This window comes from Bufo bufo, chromosome 5 (genome assembly GCF_905171765.1).
Source record: "Bufo bufo chromosome 5, aBufBuf1.1, whole genome shotgun sequence".
Taxonomy (NCBI): Eukaryota; Metazoa; Chordata; class Amphibia; order Anura; family Bufonidae; genus Bufo; species Bufo bufo.
Window position 1 is genome coordinate 80,056,323 of NC_053393.1, and position 19,549 is coordinate 80,075,871.

Genomic DNA, 19,549 nt, shown 5'->3' on the forward strand with positions numbered 1-19,549 from the left:
CGGTCGTGTGCATGATCCCTAAAACTGAGGACACAGGGCTCTTTACTCATTGTGTAGCGGTGTCCTGTGGGAAGATGACATGGATTGCGGTGAGAACACATGGAGTCTCTCTGTAGAGAATGGTGCGGGATGCAGTACCTTGTCGCATTGATGGGATTGATGTAGCCTATATGAGTGTTAATTTTTCTTACAGGGTACTTAGTATCCAGGAATTCACGTGTAACCCATGTGGGGCAATCATGTGGATATTGATCCGTTCAGGAGTATCACTTTGCACGGTACTGCTATTTTTGAACAGTCAGGTGAACATGTAAATGAAGAGAAAGTTTTGATCGTTGTTCTATTTTATTTATGAGTGTTTTACATATATGCATATGATTATTTAAATGATTGAGCAATACTGAAAAAAAGGGCCATAATAACGAGGAAATGGTATAAGGACATTTTTAGCAATGAGATCAAGAGTGAGAGGATATGATGTAGTGATAAATACCGCTCATACCCGAAAGTGAAACTAAAACACCCCAGACGAAGCGGGAGCGAAACCCTGGTCGGGCTTTATCATATGTTCCATGTGATGTTCAAGATTACGATTTTGCGTGAGAAGCATATCCACCACCGCTCGTTGGTTCAGAATCTAAGAAGGAGGAAGGATAAGGAGGAGATTGGAGGAAGCAGCATAAAAAGAACCAGTGATTTTTGTGTTACCTCTACGCTTTCCTTTATTGCAGCGCGGACCCTAACCCCTTTTTATAAGCTCAGATCCTATTCAAATTAATTCTAGGGAATAGGATATACTAGGTCTGTGATGGCTAACCTCCGGCACTCCAGCTGTGGTAAAACTACAACTCCCAAGATGCACACTTGCTTGGCTGTTCTCTGAACTCAATAGAAATGAATGGAGCATGCTGGGAGTCGTAGTTTCACCACAGCTGGAGTGCGGAGGTTAGCCATCACAGAACTAGGGTATCCTATTCCCTAGAATTAATTTGAATAGGATCTGAGCTTATAAAAAGGGGTTAGGGTCTGCGCTGCAATAAAGGAAAAAAAGAAATGGTTACCAATACAATTTTTACTATAATTCTTTCTGTTCAGCGGTTCTTTACAAAAGCTGTTTGAAAGTCAATAGGTTCCACATCAGGAGGACTCATAGGACTCTTAGCTTTGTCAACAATTCTATGATTCATTCCCATTTCCTATTAATTATTTTATGTCCTACCCCAACTTTTCCTTTAGTTCTTTAGTGGTGTGAACTCCCTCTTATAGGGGATGTCCAATTTAGAAAACCCATTTCATATACCCTATTAGGACAGGAAGTGGCTCCTATTGTTCGGTTTAGTGGACAGTGCAAGAACTGAAGGATTTTAGGATTGTGTCTAAATACAGATATGGGAAATTAAAAATAACAACACCAAAAATGGCCACAGTGAAAATTCCCCTATAGGGACGCTGCTGGGGAGTTCAATACTTACTGCCCGGTTTCCCCACTGATTACTGCTGATCGCTGGTGGTTCCAGCAGTGAGACTTTGTGACCAGCTTATTGGCAAGGGCCCTTCTAATAAGTTAGAATTGTCCAAAGCGGATACACCCTTCAAATATATGTTATATTCTATTTCCAATACTCAGTAGATGGATATGCAACTTAGGTGGGGGTCCAATGCCAATCAGCTGTTCAAAGAGACCATGGTGCTCCCCAGAGCCTCCAAGCACAGTCCATTGGATAGCGGTTATGCTTGGTATTGTAGCTCAGCCTCATTCACCTCAATGGGATTGAGCTGCACCTAGGCTATGTGACCGATGAAGGTGACATCACTGGCCTAGGAAGAGGCCTATGCTCTCACCAAGCGCCATGGCCTCTTCAAACAGCTGATCAGCAGCAATTCCAGGAATCGGACCCTCCACCAATCTATATCATAAGGATCAATATTAAAAACTTGGTCAAAGCCTTACTGCAAAAATCTACCCTACCCTACAATTGTACAGAAAGATACCTGATTAAAGTCACACGCCCATTGCTTAGGCTGACCACACACATTAGATAAGGAGGAATAGTTGTTTGGTCTAAAGCTATCTCTCCTGGCCCTCCTCCCCCATACACAACTCAGACTGAGCATACATCTGTCCTGAATGTGGAGACGTCTCTGGCAGTGGCTTATCTCCCTGATGACGCTGTTGAAATGGATATGCCCTTGGGGGGAGAGTCGGGTGGCCCCATACACATTAGATGGCAGGCTGATCCTGCCGGAATTGGCGGGCTCAACCAACATTTTGTTTAAAATATATGAAAATCTCTCCAGTAATCCTATGACAACTCGACAACTCTTCTTTCTTTTGGTGTGACATTTATGTGTTGTCATTGGGCCTTGTTTTGATCCAAATCATCATTCAAATGAATCTACACGTCCTAGCTACCAGTTAAGATGATAACTTTGATGTGAATGGAGATTGGGATCCCTAAAATATCCCTTTGACATCAGTTAAAAGGGTTCTCCAGGAATGATTTACAATGGTTGGCGGCAACCTGTCCTAGAATGTGACCAGTACTGGTTGCCACCACTTGCAGAGCTGCCTAGGGGGAGGGGGAGCACTGCTCTACAATAGATGGTAATGATGTGATCCTACCTATGATATCCCATTATGGCTGAGCCGCCTGACAGGAAAACCCACCAATTTGTAGTATAGGCAAGTGCCAGAGCATAGTGGGTAGTGAGGCCCGCTACCTTCGGCAGCTCTGCAATTGGTGGCAACCTGTACCGGTCACATTCGAGGACAGGTTGCTGGTGGCCATTTTAAATCAGTCCCAGAGAACCCCTTTAACAGTCAGCAGTGGAAAAGCGTGCCAATGTAGACATCAAGACAGTAACTTATATTAAAGGAAATGCATCACGAACAATTTTTTTCTGCCAGTTAAAACCAGATAGTAACACATATCCTTTTTTTTCTTGATTTTCTAATTGCAGATTTTTTAAATTCTGTTTCCTGAACATGATTATAGGGGTGGCCATCTTGCCTGAGCAGCTCTTAACAGCATTTAGAAAGCATTAAGAAAATTTCTTTACGGCAGCCTCATGGGCCATAGACACAATTGTCAGGAGGGGACCTCATTGACTTCCATGGGAGAGTTTTCTGGGCATGCTGTGTGACCTGTGCAGAGGTCATTGTACAAGGAAAGAATACATAAGATTTGACAATCACCTATTGTGAATGGTGGATCCTGTCTTATCTGTCATTCTAATCCTGCCTGTAATTATATCATCCCTGTGTTCAGATGAGCAGGTAACTGCAGTAAAGTGATCTGTACAGACCAAGAAGTGGTTCTTATTATTAGGCTTAGCGGCCAGTGTGAAAACGGCAGGATTTTATGGGTTTTGTTTGAAGGGGTCGTTTGGGTTCAGAGCTGAACCCGGACATATCCCCATTTTCACCCAGGCAGCCCCCCTGACAAGAGCATCAGAGCAGTTCATGCTCCGATGCTCTCCTTTGCAATGCGCTGAATCGCGCAGGGCATTTTCTGGAGTTCCGGTGACGAACCGGGCTGCCAGATGAAGGCTTCCGCCCAGCAGGGAGCCCAGTGACGTCACCGGCACTAATGGGCGAACTTTAGCGCTGCCCTAGCCTGTAAAATGGCTAGGGCAGCGCTTAAGCCCACCCATCAGAGCCGGTGACGTCACCGAATACACTGCTGGGCGGAAGCCTCCGCCCGGCAGTGTGTTATTGTAAATAAAAAAGGGCCTTGCCCTGCGCGATCCAGCGCAGGGCAAGGGATGCTAACATCATGGGGGCTGCCTGAGTGAAATTATGGTTATGTCCGGGTTCAGCTCTGAACCCGGACAACCCCTTTAAATATAGATATTGACATGGAAAATTAAAAATAACATTATCAAAAATGCTTTAAACATATGTTACACATAAAAATGGGATTTAAATAGGTCATTTTCTGATGACACATTCCCTTTAATCCCATCTCATCACAGGAATAGGGTGTTGTAAAAGTATTTTTTACAGCTCAAATGTTCGGAAAAAGAGGCTTTTATATAATGCTTTGCCTTAGTTTTATATCAGCGTCTTAGACTCCTGTTCGTAGAGAGAAGAGCACAGCACATGGCTTATATTTCTACTTGGGTTATTGTCTGTTTTCCTCAACCATAAAGGAAATATAACTGAAAATAAGTGTAGAAAATGAAATTTAATTACGACCATTTGTCTTGTACGCTGCAAGTGCATTACTCAGGGATTCGTTTCACATCGTGTCCGCTCTTTCCTTTTGGTTTTTGATCTCAGAGGGGTACTTATTTATGTAATTTGGCTTCCTGAGCGCATTATGAAGTAATTTGAGGTCCCGTTGAACACTGCTCTCTATAAAATATTCATGATGCTGGTAAATCTTTATTAAAACGTCCACCGCATTATTCTCACTTGTTTTTCTTTTATATGTTTTTTTTTTTCTCCTGGTTTTAGGTTTTTAAATCAGGCAATGCAGCTTTACAATGCAACTGAAGTGGTGCCAATTAACTATGTGTTCTTCACCACCAGCGCTATCCTTGCAGGTACTGTACTATTATGTCATAGTATATAAAAATGTCCAATAAACTGTATATCATGTTTATTCTGCCTTAAAATATGACTTCATTAAATCAGTCAGCATCCGTTAAGTTATAGCTAGTTGTAATGCTATTGACTAATTTCTGACAACTTTTATCTCAGTGGCATTTTATTGGATTACTAGTCAGAGGTAGCGCCAGCTTCAATAAAAGTCTCATTTTCGTGTTTGTTCTCCTTCCAAATCAATACTTTCCTATTGCATTCTGTTTTGCTCTTGGCCCGAGGCTTTCAATTGCCAGCCTTATAATGTGTGTAATATGGTTCATTTTAGCTTTATTATAAAAGGACATTAAACTTATTTCTATGAATTATAGAAAATTAGCTTGACGGGCAAATTGACATTAAATTTGCTACGTCAATATTTGAATTGGAAGCATTCATCTTGCATATTACTAAAATAAATCAGAACTCCAGCCATGTTTGAGTCATCTTTGGAGGCACTTCATGTGCTTGCATATGGAGCTTCTCTATGACACCAACACCTCGCACACCCGCTGATCAGCTGTGACCTTGTAGCTCTGGCCCAGGAACTAGACCGCTCCGTCCATTGTGTAGTTGATGAAACTAGTAACCACCGCACTGTACTCAATGAACTAAATGGGTGCAGCGCAGCAGTTACCAGCTCTGTGCAGGATAGGCTATCAATATTAAAATCCTGGACAATCCCTTTAACAGATAGAGAGGTCCCTGGTGACAGATTGCCTATAAATTTGGCAAATAATGGAAATAAACAGGTCATACTTTATGGGTGGTTCTTAGCTGTTGGTGGGTAGCTGTAGGAATTACAGCAGTTGCTGTCAGTTCCAGACCTAAAGACCCCTTAGCCACAGAAGGAGACTCCGGTTTTATAAATGCAAAAGGTAGGAGGGGTCTCTGTTACAGATTTTGCATTGAGACCAAATAAGTTCAAGTCGCACCGCTGTGGAAAACAGTAGTTCAAGTAGCTACTATTCGTTATCCGCAACCACCACATCACACATACAGTATACAGCACAACACAAGGACAAGAGAAGGATATTTATTCCGCTTAGGAGATACTGGGATGATGGATCTTCGAAAATATGAAAACTTTTTGCTTTAATATTATATTAACTTACTTGCAGTTCTCCTTTAATGTCATAGATTTAAATGGAATCTTGTAGGGGTATGCAGCGAGCCCCAGGGGAGGTGTAGATGATGGGAATAGTTGCAATCACAGTTTGGATGCTCCCTGAGCTGTGCAGTGACCGGCTAGGTGCTACACTTCTTCCCTTCGGAACATACCCTGGTGGTGAGGTTCTCTTTCCTGGTGTCGGTTGGGGTGCCATTGGGGGTGATGAATTGTGTAATTGCAGGGTGCCTAGCAGCCAATGGTGTTGGTGCAGTATGTCTATGAAGGCGATAAGGACACCAAGTTAACAGTTGAACGCTTCTTTACTGAAGAATCAAGTTTACGTACAGTTCTTACACAAAGTGAAATCTCCACAGTTCTTACAGTTTACATGGCTGCGCTAGTAGTTAAAAGGCCAACATGTCTCTCTAAAGCAGTTCTCCTCACACTGCACTTCTCTAACTGTCTTCATCATAAGCATCTAGAAATAGGCATGTAAAATACTTTTTTACTATGCACAACAGATTAAGTTCTGCACTATTTGTATATTGCTGTACTCGCAATGTCCTCAGAGGGGTGAAGACCTTTAGCAAACCTCCAAAGTCTGCACATTAAGTACGTCCAGGCACCTGAACAAGTCAGCTATGGAGTCCAATGTCCTTTTTGATAGATTTCCTCCACAGACTTTATGTTCCTGCACACCTCCGCTCAACACTGGAATGCTTTTCAAGTTCTCTTTTGTCTTTTTCTTCACCTTTCCTCTACATCCTTGTTTCTCTATGGTTGCTACTTATCCAGAGCTGTTTTCTGCCTTCCTTCCTTTTGCTGTCTAGACACTGACCCTTTTCTGCACTGTCACCTCACTATGGGGAAAGTAGCACAGCCCCACCAAACAAAAAATAAAGCACATTGTTAATCCTTTTATCAGGGGACCACTGCCATGGCAGTGGGACACTGTATATGTAATGATACCTTTCACTTAGCGACCTGTTGTGTCATTCTGGAGAGTAAATACTTCTAATCCATATGCAAATGAGCAGTTAAGTGCACTAAGGGTGGGCCCCTTAGTGGTAGTTTGGGGTGCCCTTGGTGTTAAGGAGTTGTGGGTGCAAGGTAGGGTCCCAGTGATGGGCAGTGGAAGCAATGCCATACTGTGGAAATACAGGTATTGGTGCATGCAATGATGAGGCCAGGTTTTGTAACAAACAACAGTTCTTTACTTGGCAATTAAGTTCAATACATCGGTCACAGTCTTTCTCATGCATGGACTGGCAGATCTTTCACAGGTTGCAATTTCCACAATTGATATAGTCTGCAGATGTGGTGGACAGGCCTAGATGTTTTGTCTTTGGGTCAATCTCCCTGAAACTTTGCTTTTCTTTCCCACACATACAACTACAGAGGTGCAATATTTCTCCTGCAACTTTTAAAATTACTTTTTCTCCAGAATGAAGCAGCGGATCGCTAAGGGAAATGTATCATTCTGTAGATAGGGAAGAGTATGCTAATCTAACATAAATACCTTTATAGATTTACATATAGATTTGGTTTTAATTATATTTTCTCTCGTCACTTCACAGGAATAATTTTTTACCAGGAATTTCGGGATGCCTCCTTACTGAATATATTCATGTTTCTTTTCGGGTAAGTCATTTAACGGTATTTGTTTGTTAGTCTTCTAAACAGGATATATTGACTAGAATACAAAGCAAATCTTGGCACAGGAAAGGCAACTCTTACAATAATCTTTTTTAAACCCTCTCTTCTATTCAACTCTGTGACCTCTTCTAAATTTAAAGTGGTAATTAGAGAATTAGAAATCTTCATAGGTTGCTTTGTCACAGCATTCTAATGGTTGTTGGGCAAAATCTCATTAAGCAACCCTGATTTGTCCTTCATGACTGGCACCAATCTAAATGATACATGCCATGGGGAGAATACGCGGAGAGGATGGGAGTGGTGTCTGAAGCAATGAGGGTGATCATAGTCCTCACGGTCGCTGATCCCAATCCAACTGTCTGTCCTGCCCTGTGGGCAGTGAATAGAGGAGTGCAACCCTATTTCCCCTTGAGGCACACCACTGCTGGTGGCTCCAGCCTGCTGGTGTCTGGGGCGGCCTTGTTGTCAGAATGACCACTGGGGTGCAAAGCAGGATAACCAGAGGTTGGATGATAATGATTGAGTATAGAGACCACAGACCAGGCCAGCTTGATTATAGCAAAATAAAGGATCTCTTTACTGAATAGATTATAGGAGTCACAATACAAATACATGCAGCAAACACAGTTCTCAAGTACTTCACAGAATAGGGTTTTTTCCCCCCCAAAAGGCTGTATATAGAAGGTGGCAATGATGCTAGTAATCCTCCATTAGTTTCTCTCTCTAGAAAAATCAACAATTTCCCCAAATGACCACAGAACAGAGGATAGGATTGATAATAGCAAAATTAGTGGTAGCAGTCAGTACTCACCCTTATGCTCCCCAAGGCCATGCAGTGATGGGAAGGACACACCTTTCTTCTCTTTGGGGCACAATCTGGTTCTTGGAATTCTCTTGCCTGGTGTTAATGAATTATGAGGTGCAAAGCAGGGTCCCTTGCAGTGTTGCAGTAGGCAATGATGAGGCAGTTCTTACCTGAAAAATCAAGTTCATGTAATGTAGTCACAGTTCTCAGTACGCATGGGCTAGCAGATCTTTCAAGATCTGTGCAATTTCCACAGATCTTACAGGTTTCACAACTGTAGTAACAGTCAGTAAGCCAAGATGTCTCCTTAAAGCAATTTTCCTCACACTGCACTTCTCTAGCTGACTTTTGCATAAGCATCCAAGTGTCTCACTATGCAAACTCGGGGCCAATTCCAATGTCAGACTAAACTCTGCACTTTTTTACAGGTTGCTGTTCTCGCAATTAGACTTACTACAGGTTTCCACTGCGGAATGTAGCGGGCATATCCGTAACCTGCCTTTTAGGTTTGTCCAGGGTTGGAAACCTTTCACTTGCTGGACAATGTCTTCTATACAGTTTATAAGCGTCTTGTTAAGCAGTTTATCTCCACAGGGCTTTTACTCGCTCCTCCTCTTGACATTCGTATGCTTTTGATGTTCTGTTCTCCACCTCTGTTTCTCTGGCTGGTTTTCTCTCTAGAGCTGGTTCTCTGCATCTACAGTACAGACCAAAAGTTTGGACACACCTTCTCATTCAAAGAGTTTTCTTTATTTTCATGACTATGAAGGCATCAAAACTACGAATTAACACATGTGGAATTATATACCATATTTTTCGCTTTATAAGACGCACCTGATGATAAGACGCACCTAGGTTTTTGAGGAGGAAAGTAAGAAAAAAATATTTTGAACCAAAAGGTGTGCTTTTGGTAGCTTTTGAACTAATGGTGGTCTGTGGATGATGTACTGTTATGGGGATCTGGGGATGACGCACTGTTATGGGGATCTGTGGATGACACTGTTATGGGGGGATCTGTGGATGACGCACTGTTATGGGGGGATCTGTGGATGACGCACTGTTATGGGGGGATCTGTGGATGACGCACTGTTATGGGGGGATCTGTGGATGACGCACTGTTATGGGGGGATCTGTGGATGACGCACTGTTATGGGGGGATCTGTGGATGACGCACTGTTATGGGGGATCTGTGGATGACGCACTGTTATGGGGGATCTGTGGATGACGCACTGTTATGGGGGGAATCTGTGGATGACGCACTGTTATGGGGGGATCTGTGGATGACACTGATTGGGGATCTGTGGATAACACTGATGGGGGATCTGTGGATAACACTGATGGGGGATCTGTGGATGACACTGATGGGGGATCTGTGGATGACACTGATGGGGGATCTGTGGATGACCCTGATGGGGGGATCTGTGAATGACACTGAGGGGGGATCTGTGCATGACACTGATGGGGGAATCTGTGGATGACACTTATGGGGCTCTGTGGATGACACTTATGTCATCCACAGATCCCCATAAGTGTAATCTACAGATCCCCCATCAGATGCATCAGTGTGGAGGGAGGAGGCGGAGACACTCATGGCAGGGCCCGGTGCAGTGACTCTACTCTAATACACCGGGCCCCGCAACTGTTAAACATTCAATCTGATCTATATCTAATAGTATATGCTCTGTACGGCTCTTACTGTAGTACCGTTATTATAGCGCAGACCGGCATCTCCATCGGTCATGCGCCACCTGCCGCAGCTCCCTCCTCATGCGCCGTCTGCTCCAGCTCCCTCCTCATGCGCCGCCTGCCTGCTTATCTCACTTTATGAATGAACAGGCAGGCGGCGCATGACAGAGGGAGCTGGGGCAGGCGGCACATGACAGAGGGAGCTGGGGCAGACGGCGCATGATGGAGGTGCGGCAAGCGGCGCATGACCGAGGGAGATGCCGGTCTGCGCTATACTTACGGTACTACAGTAAGAGCCGTACAGAGCATATACTATTAGATATAGATCAGATTGAATGTTTAACAGTTGCGGGGCCCGGTGTATTAGAGTAGAGTCACTGCACCGGGCCCCGCCTTCTCCCTCCACACTGTCACTGATACTTCGCTGGCCGCGCTGTGCAGCATAGCGGCCAGCGAAGTATTCGCTTTATAAGACGCACTGCCATTTTCCCCCCACTTTTGGGGGGAAAAAAGTGCGTCTTATAAAGCGAAAAATACGGTACATAACAAGCAAGTGTGAAACAACTGAAAATATGTAATATTCTAGGTTCTTCAAAGTAGCCACCTTTTGCTTTGATTACTGCTTTGCACACTCTTGGCATTCTCTTGATGAGCTTCAAGAGGTAGTCCCCTGAAATGGTCTTCCAACAGTCTTGAAGGAGTTCCCAGAGATGCTTAGCACTTGTTGGCCCTTTTGCCTTCACTCTGCGGTCCAGCTCACCCCAAACCATCTCGATTGGGTTCAGGTCCGGTGACTGTGGAGGCCAGGTCATCTGGCGCAGCACCCCATCACTCTCCTTCATGGTCAAAAAGCCCTTACTTTCAAAGTTTTCCCAATTTTTCGGCTGACTGACTGACCTTTATTTCTTAAAGAAATGATGGCCACTCATTTTTCTTTACTTAGCTGCTTTTTTCTTGCCATAATACAAATTCTAACAGTATATTCAGTAGGACTATCAGCTGTGTACCCACCTGACTTCTCCTCAACGCAACTGATGGTCCCAACCCCATTTATAAGGCAAAAAAATCCCACTTATTAAACCTGACAGGGCACACCTGTGAAGTGAAAACCATTTCAGGGGACTACCTCTTGAAGCTCATCAAGAGAATGCCAAGAGTGTGCAAAGGAGTAATCAAAGCAAAAGGTGGGTACTTTGAAGAACCTAGAATATGACATATTTTCAGTTGTTTCACACTTGTTTGTTATGTATATAATTCCACATGTGTTAATTCATAGTTTTGATGCCTTCAGTGTGAATCTACAATTTTCATAGTCATGAAAATAAAGAAAACCCTTTGAATGAGAAGGTATGTCCAAACTTTTGGTCTGTACTGTATATTCCTCAAAGCCCAGACAACCACTGTCTCTACACTGATTTGTGTCTACAAATGTATCTACTGCCTATGGGGAAAGGTTCACAGTTCCACCTAGAGGCTAGTATCTGCGGCCTAATAACTGTTAACTGTGTTTTTTCACATGAAAATTCATGATCACATAAATCACACTTTTGATCTTTATGCAGCACACACATATCATTTACACACAAAAAAAAACATTTATGGGGAACCACTGCCGTAGCAGTGGACATTTGTATGTGCAATTCTTAAAATCTATCTGCTATGCGGAGTCTGCAGGGTGCAGTCCTAGACCAGATAGCCAGTATGTCTCAAGTGTGGCGCATACTAGATGCAGTAAACCCAGACCATGTAAAGTACAAAACCATAAGTGTGTATTCCTTTAAAGAGTCACTGTACTTTCACACAATTTCATTTAACAGAGAATGTAATTAGGAAATTTGTAAATCACTTTATTTAAAAAATATGCCTGAATCCACCTGAAAAAAAGCTGTAAAGTCATGGCCACTAGGGGTCTCACTTCTACCTAAGTTGCAGTCCACTGCCTGTTATCAGGCAAGATCTGTCCCTGGTAACAAAGATTTAGAAGATGGCTGACAGGTAGGGGGGCAGAACTAGCTGATTATGAGCCTGATAGAACCACTGCTTCGGAACATCTCAGGAGCCTCCTACTTTTCTTTAAGTGTGATCTCTCCCTCCTTTTCAGCTTTCCGAGCTCAATAGAAGAAAACAAACATAGTGAGTAGTAAGGGAAGTGAGGTCACTGCATACAGTGCTGGCAGAAAGGAGATGCTGCCTGCTCCTGAGAGAAATACATCTAGCTGTGCAACTGAAACAGGGAATAATATGGCTGAAATAAACTTTAGGGAAGCCCAAACATAAATGTTCCTTCACAGTTCTGATTGTACAAAGAAGCACAGCCATTTTGCAAACTTAAAAAAAAAAAACTGTCAGGTAGTACGGTACGCTTTAATGGCTCAGTCCAAGCACAGCCTCCATGGTCTTCAATCCCAATCTCAGAGGTAGTACTCAGCAAAGTTGCTTTTTTTCTGTGAGCTTTTACTCGCAGGAATGGAGTTTTGATGGAGAAGAGTTTTTTCAGGGCCTATTTGGCAGAGCACACCAAAACAGGTCTTTTCTCTAGCTTTGATTGCTAATCAGGGGAAAATGGGACCATCCTATAACCTGGTAATTGTAACTAAGGCTGTCATTTGAACCATTTCCTACCGATATACATAGGGGTAATTTATCAAACTCGTGTAAAGTAGAATTGGCTCAGTTGCCCAGAGCAACCAATCAGAACCCTCCTTTCATTTTTCAAAAGAGCTATCCAAAATAAAAGGTAGAAGCTGATTGGTTGCCATAGGCAACTCAGCCAGTCCTACTTTACACCAGTTTGATAAATGATCCCCTATGTATATAGGTAGGAAATAGTTAAACTGGCAGCCTTAGTTACAGTTACCAGGTTATAGGACGGTCCCATTTTCCCCTGATTAGCAATCAAAGCTAGAGAGAAGACATGCTAAAGAGTCTCTTTGGATCACATTGGGGGTCATTTATCAAGACCAGAGTTTTTGACGCCAGTCTTAATAAACCATGCGCTGGTTGTGAACCCGCCCAAGTTATGTAGAGGTGCCGGCCTCTACATAACTTTGGTGTATCCACCACCAGTCTAAATCTACTCCAACTTCCTTTGTTGGCGTAGATTTAGAACATTTTCTATGCCTAAAACAGGCGTAGAAAATTATAAATGAGATGGGCCTGGCGTCCCGCCCCCTTAGCTGCCCATGCCAAGCTCCCTTTTTTAGACCTGGCGTGAGCGAGGAAACATTTGCACTGCAATCTGAGACAAATACGGAGGCCGTGTGACTCCGTACTGAACTGTATGGTCTCCATGTCCTGTATGGGCTGTGTGCACATGGCTCCACCGTTTATACGAGACTTTAGAGATGAGTGGTAATTGTTTTTGGTTCAATGTTTAAATAACATGTTTGCCATTATCTTTCTATGAAATACAGATATCAATTAAGCAGTATACATGGAGGCCTTGCCTTGTTTTCATTAAATGAGTACTAAAAGCAAGTTTTGGATTCTTGACAAGTCGATCTAATTCCAGGCAATAAAAAAGCACTTTATAAATGGGCCATCCATTAATTAGTCTAGTGCTCCGCGGTGATGATGTCTGATTTAGGCTTATTTTCAAGTCTCTTAGACCAAAAACGAGGTTTCGTTTTATTCCATTTAGCCGTCTCAGAAAGTGAAGTGCTTCACCAGACAATGAATATCATAATTAACAGGGATAATTGCCGCAGAAAGCAGCTCCGTGTGTAGGAAGACGAGCTTCTTGCATATTAATGCCTGATATTATGAAAGACATAAAAAAGTGAAGGGAACTAAAACGATGTTGTAATGTGTTAATCTGTGCTTTATGGGAAGTGGTTTCCAAATGAAATTATATTTTTCCATGTGAATGAGCCAATAAAGGAGTTGTTCTCAATCAATCATTATAAATTTATGTTTTAATCTTCGTTTTAGTTTTGCTTATCCTTCGTACCTCACTAATATCCCATTTTAATGAAAAAAGGTGACAAGGCTTTATGAAACGTACCACAATAAGGATGCTATGAATAGACTAAGACGAATGTTGTTAGTAAAAGTAGTAACTCCTGCAATTCCTTAAAGGTGCTTTCACGAGAAGATAACCCCATTTCATACTGCAGCGGTCCAGTGATCAGCTGTTTTTCAGTTGTCCTCTGGCCCTTGGTCATAGGCTCTACAGTGAAAAACCATGGCAGGCCTGTCAAGTTATGGCATCTTGAGGTTGGACGACCCCAAAAACTATTCAATAGCTCAGCACTCAGTGCTGGTAGTACCACGCCTATGTCTATACAGACATTACATTAGTTATATACTAGTGTTGGTTGATTCGGATTCATCCTGCTTTGGACGAATCCAAATCTTTTTGCTGCTTACAGTAAAAATGAGGAGTTCCTGCGCCAAGTGCCTTATACTGCATTGTCTCGGCTGCGGCCGAATAAACATGGTCGTTAGTAACGAAGACTATGTAGTGGCAAGTGCTGATCTGTATTACAGAATGAATCCGAACCCGGACAATTCGTTGATTGTGCTCAGCAGGAAGACATTTGATGTTACAGAGCCCATTTCGTGTCCTGTCATTGACAGCCAGCCACCGTCTCCTTCGTTTCATGAGTGAGAAAAGTGGACTGCTATGGACTGGAACCGTATGGTCTACCGATGAATAGTAGCGTAAATACTTGACTGCCACTCCTTCCATATGGGGAGATATAGACAGATCTTGTGATCTGCAGGGGCCATCACAGTTTTCTATTTGTAAAAGTCACTCAGATTCTTTCACTGCTCGATACATGAGCTTCCAGTACTAAAGAACAGGTCCCAATGTAACAAGGTCATCAATTCACTTCATCTGTCAGTGTTTTGAAATGTTACCGGAAGGCCTCATGCACACGACCGTAGTTCTTGCAGTTTTTGTGGCTCGGATGCGGACCCATTCACTTCAATGGGGCCGCAAAAGATGCGGACAGCACTCCGTGTGCTGTCCGCATCCTTTGCTCCGTTCCGCGGCCCCGCAAAAAAAATATAGCATGTCTTATTCTTGTCTGTTTTTCAGACAGGAATAGGCATTTCTACAATGGGCTGCCAGTTCCGTTCCGCAAATTGCGGAAGGCACACGGACGGCTTCCGTTTTTAGCGGATCCGCGGTTTGCGGACCGCAAACAACAGCACGGCCGTGTGCATGAGGCCTAATGCTGATCCGTGATGTATATAATATGGTTTAGTAGATCTGAAGTTGCTATTATTTGTTCTTTATGGCTGTATCTGAAACAACTCCCTCTAAGCCATGTTCTATCAAACATTGGACTGACAACCTGAGATTTCGTTGCCAGATTCTCATAAATGCTTTGTGACATTTCTAAAGGAGAACAAAACTGCTTGACAGCCATGTCTTCTGGGAATGGATAGTGCTGGTTACAAGGCATCCTTTCATTTTAATACTAACTTTAGTTATTTTAAGTAATTTTTTAGTGAGAGAGCTCAAAAAGAACAAGAGTCAAAAGAAAAGAAAACTAAGGGTACTTTCACACTAGCGTCCCTGGATTCCGTCAATCTGTATGCAAACAGATACCATTTGTGGACGGATCCGTCTCACAAATGTATTGCAATACCGGATCCGTCTCTCCGGTTGTCACCCGGAAAAACGGATGCAGTATTTATCTTTTTCACATTTTTAAAGGTCTGCGCATCCGGATCCTATTTTCCGGAACACTTAGTGCCGGATCTGGCATTAATGCATTTCAATGTAAAATAATGCTGGATCCGGCATTCCGGCAAGTGTTCCGGAATTTTGGACGGAGGAAATACCGCAGCATGCTGTGGTATTTTCTCCATCCAAAAACCATACAGTGACTGAACTGATGCATCCTGATGCATACTGAACGGATTGCTCTTCATTCAGAATGCATTAGGATAAAACTGATCAGTTTTTCCGGTATTGAGCCCCTAGGATGGAACTCAATACCGGAAAAGAAAAACGCTAGTGTGAAAGTACCCTAAGATAACATTATTCATATTTATGAAGTAACCCTTTTCGTTTTCTGGATTCTGCAAATCAGATAGCATCCCTTTGGCCATGAGGTCACGAACCAAATTAGATGGGGCTATATCTCTTCTCGGGCTCTTTTGTTATAATTTGCATACTATGTTTTTAATTAAAAGTGTAACTGTCATTTTAGTTTATTTTTATATATAGTGTAGAGACAGGGCTGTTAAACATTTTTGTAATATACTTTATTAGGGGATAGATGTTTCTTTGTTCTAGAAAATAGGGTGTGAAGAGGCTTCTTAGGAAAGCCTAACCATTGCTAAGCTTAAAGCATTGCTAAGGACAGTCTGTCTTCAGTCTTCAGTTCTACTGAGAACTGAAGATGCCTGTGTGCATGGGCGTCCGCAGAAATTTTTCCGGGGGGGGCATAATTTTATTGACATTGAAACGGGCACGTGTATGAAGCCTAACTGCAGATATAAGAGGGTGGAACGGAACCCCGTTTGTGTACAGGGACTAAACTTTAAAATAGGAAGCCACCACAAAAGGAAAGACCAATTCTTCTTATTTCACTTGAATGTCTATTAATTCTATATTATTTTTGCACCCTTTGTTATAGTCTCAGCAATATGTTAATTAGCATTTTGTCGCCAACAAATGAAATGTTGTGTTCTGTACCTGAACGCTTCCCGTAGATGACCCCATAGTATTCCTCTCCCCCTTCCCCACAGTACCCACCATAATGTGTCCCAGTATAAAATACTACTGTACAGAGCCCTCCATATAACATACCACTTCTTTGTAGCCTCGCCCTCAGTAGATGCTCCTATAGTGCCCACCAATAATGTGTTGGCAAGAAGTGCCCCCATAGTGCCCCCCAATAATGTGCCAGTAAGAAGTGACCCCATAGTGCAATCTAATAATGTGCCAGTAAAAAGTGCCCCCAATGATGCCCCCCGGGCCCCGGCCTTAATGTCACATTTCTCCCCCTCCATGTCACGTCACCCCCTTCTTTTTACATCACCCCCTTCGCGTCACATTATTTCTCCCCCCCTCCATCATGGCAGCACACTTCCCCCCCCCCCCCCCCCCCCCCCTTGAATGGCACATTTATCCCCCTCCATGGGCCAGTGGCAGCAGCACATCTCTCCCCCCCCCCCCCCACATAGCACATTTCTACCACTCCATGGGCCAGTGGCAGTGCACTTGGCACTGTTGGCAGCAGGACATCTCTCTCACCCCCCCATTTCTCCCACTCTATGGGCCAGTGGCACTTGGCAGCAGCACATCTCTCTCCCCCCCCCCCCCCCCCCCCCAGCCCCATGGCACATTTCTCCTCTCCATGGGCCAGTGCTATATGGCAGCAGCACATCTCTCCTTCTTTCGCCCCCCCCCCCCGGCACATTTCTCCCACTCCAATCCATGGGCCAGTGGGCTGGCAGCAGCACATCTCTCCCCATCCCCCCCCCCCCCCGGCACATTTCTCCCACTCCAGACCATCTCATGGGCCAGTGGCAGACATAGGATCCACCATGATCCATCCACTTGTTGTTATCTTTCTTTTTCTTTGTACCAAATATAAATACCTGTAATAACATTACTATTGTGACTGCTGGAATAGGAACTTGGAACCGATCTTGGCTCAGGGAGTGACTGTGACAGGCAGGCCCTTGACCCTTGATGCGCCGCGCTCGCTCGTCGCTCCTTCTCTCTGGGGGAGGAGCTCAGGCTCAGTGGCAACGTCACGTGAAGACGTGCCTGTGCGGCAGCTGCGAGCCTGCGGCACGCTCCAGCAGCCACTGCAAAGTCTAGACAGGCCAGGCAGCGGAGCTCAGAGAGGCCGCGGGCCCCGCCCCCTCCTCACTCTTTCAGGCCGGGCGTGCGCTTTCACTCAGTGCTGTTAGTCAGCCGGCGGCCGCCCGCAACAAAATAGCAGTACTAGTAAGTAGTAGGGTTAGTTTGCGGCGGGCCAGGGGGGGGGCACTTGCCCCTCCCTGTGGACGCCCATGCCTGTGTGTAAAATTCAGAGGCTTCCAGCCTCTTGTCATTACCCCTGTCCCTGACTATGTATATATGCAGTGTCCCCACCTCAAGTGTTAGGCTAGTTTCACACTAGCACTAAAATCTTCTGGCAGGCTGTTCCATCAGAGGAACAGCCTGCGGAGTTCTTAGTACCCGACGTAGCTGGTCACTACCTTTCTGTGCCGGAGCCCATTAAGTGTAATGGGATCCGGCCTGTTTACAGCATTAGTGCTGGGATATGTCAGGAGAAAAAATCCTGGCACTAATGCTGGAAACAGGCTGGATCCCCGCCAGGTCCCATTATAGTCAATGGACTCTGACAGGGAAAGGTAGTATCCGGCTATGCTATGGAACAGCCTGGCAAAAGATTTTAATGCAAATGTGAAATAAGCCTTAATGTATTTTACTTTATGCACTGTATGTCTCGCAGACTGTATATTAGGGAGCAGTGAGGCCCTTGTTACTGACAGCCCCACCGCTTCCTTAGCAGGAAGTGAGATCAGTCTGAGTGAGTGAGTGTAAAAGCAGCTTCTGTGCAAAAGGGACAGCCTATGTGCCAGCCCTTCAGGGAAGAAGTTACTGAAGAGTGTACAGTTCTACAAGTGGGAGTGCAAAGCATTCTGTCGGAGAAGGTAAATGTCAGAATTTTGGCTACAGACTTCAGGCTACAGACTTCCTTGCATGTGGTGGGATCTTATGAGCTTCTAGTTACCTATCATACCAAAAGAACAGTCTGATCACCTGTTTAGAGGATGTACTATGTTGAGGAGATACCAATATAGTGAGAGGAACAAGTTGCACTCCTTTGTTGAGCTTAGACAGTAGATTATAAGAAGGGGACTTGACCCACTGCCTCTTGTACATAGTCTTGAGAAACTGCACATGGTAACTGTAAAGACTGTACTTGACATATTTAGTGTCTGTGTAAACCATCTATTGAATCACTTCAGTAAAGTACAGTGGACTTGTTGCAAACAAACTTGGTCTCATCATTGTATCACACTGCACTACTGTGTGTTTCATCAAATCACTGCTCGGCCTCAGGGAGCATGGTTGTTATACATGTGCATAGAAACATAGAATGTGTCGGCAGATAAGAACCATTTGGCCCATCTAGTCTGCCCAATATACTGAATACTATGGATAGCCCCCGGCCCTATCTTATATGAAGGATGGCCTTATGCCTATCCCATGCATGCTTAAACCCCTTCACTGTATTTGCAGCTACCACTTCTGCAGGAAGGCTATTCCATGCATCCACTACTCTCTCAGTAAAGTAATACTTCCTAATATTACTTTTAAACCTTTGCCCCTCTAATTTAAAACTGTGTCCTCTTGTGGTAGTTTTTCTTCTTTTAAATATGCTCTCTTCCTTTACCGAGTTGATTCCCTTTATGTATTTAAAAGTTTCTATCATATCCCCTCTGTCTCTTCTTTCTTCCAAGCTATACATATTAAGGTCCTTTAACCTTTCCTGGTAAGTTTTATCCTGCAATCCATGTACTAGTTTAGTAGCTCTTCTCTGAACTCTCTCTAGAGTATCTATATCCTTCTGGAGATATGGCCTCCAGTACTGCGCACAATACTCCAAGTGAGGTCTCACCAGTGTTCTGTACAGCGGCATAAGCACTTCACTCTTTCTACTGCTTATACCTCTCCCTATACATCCAAGCATTCTGCTGGCATTTCGTGCTGCTCTATTACATT

General features: G+C 43.8%; 1 protein-coding gene across 1 annotated transcript in view; it reads left to right on the forward strand.

Moving 5' to 3' along the window:
• NIPAL2 (NIPA like domain containing 2) overlaps positions 1–19,549 on the forward strand; it is a gene marked incomplete at its 5' end in the record, with an annotated part of 81,447 nt that overhangs the window by 54,034 nt on the left and 7,864 nt on the right. The window contains 2 exons of the mRNA XM_040433856.1: positions 4,460–4,548; positions 7,274–7,337. Of these exons, the coding sequence (XP_040289790.1) occupies positions 4,460–4,548; positions 7,274–7,337 (153 nt within the window). The remainder of the gene's footprint in view (positions 1–4,459; positions 4,549–7,273; positions 7,338–19,549) is intronic.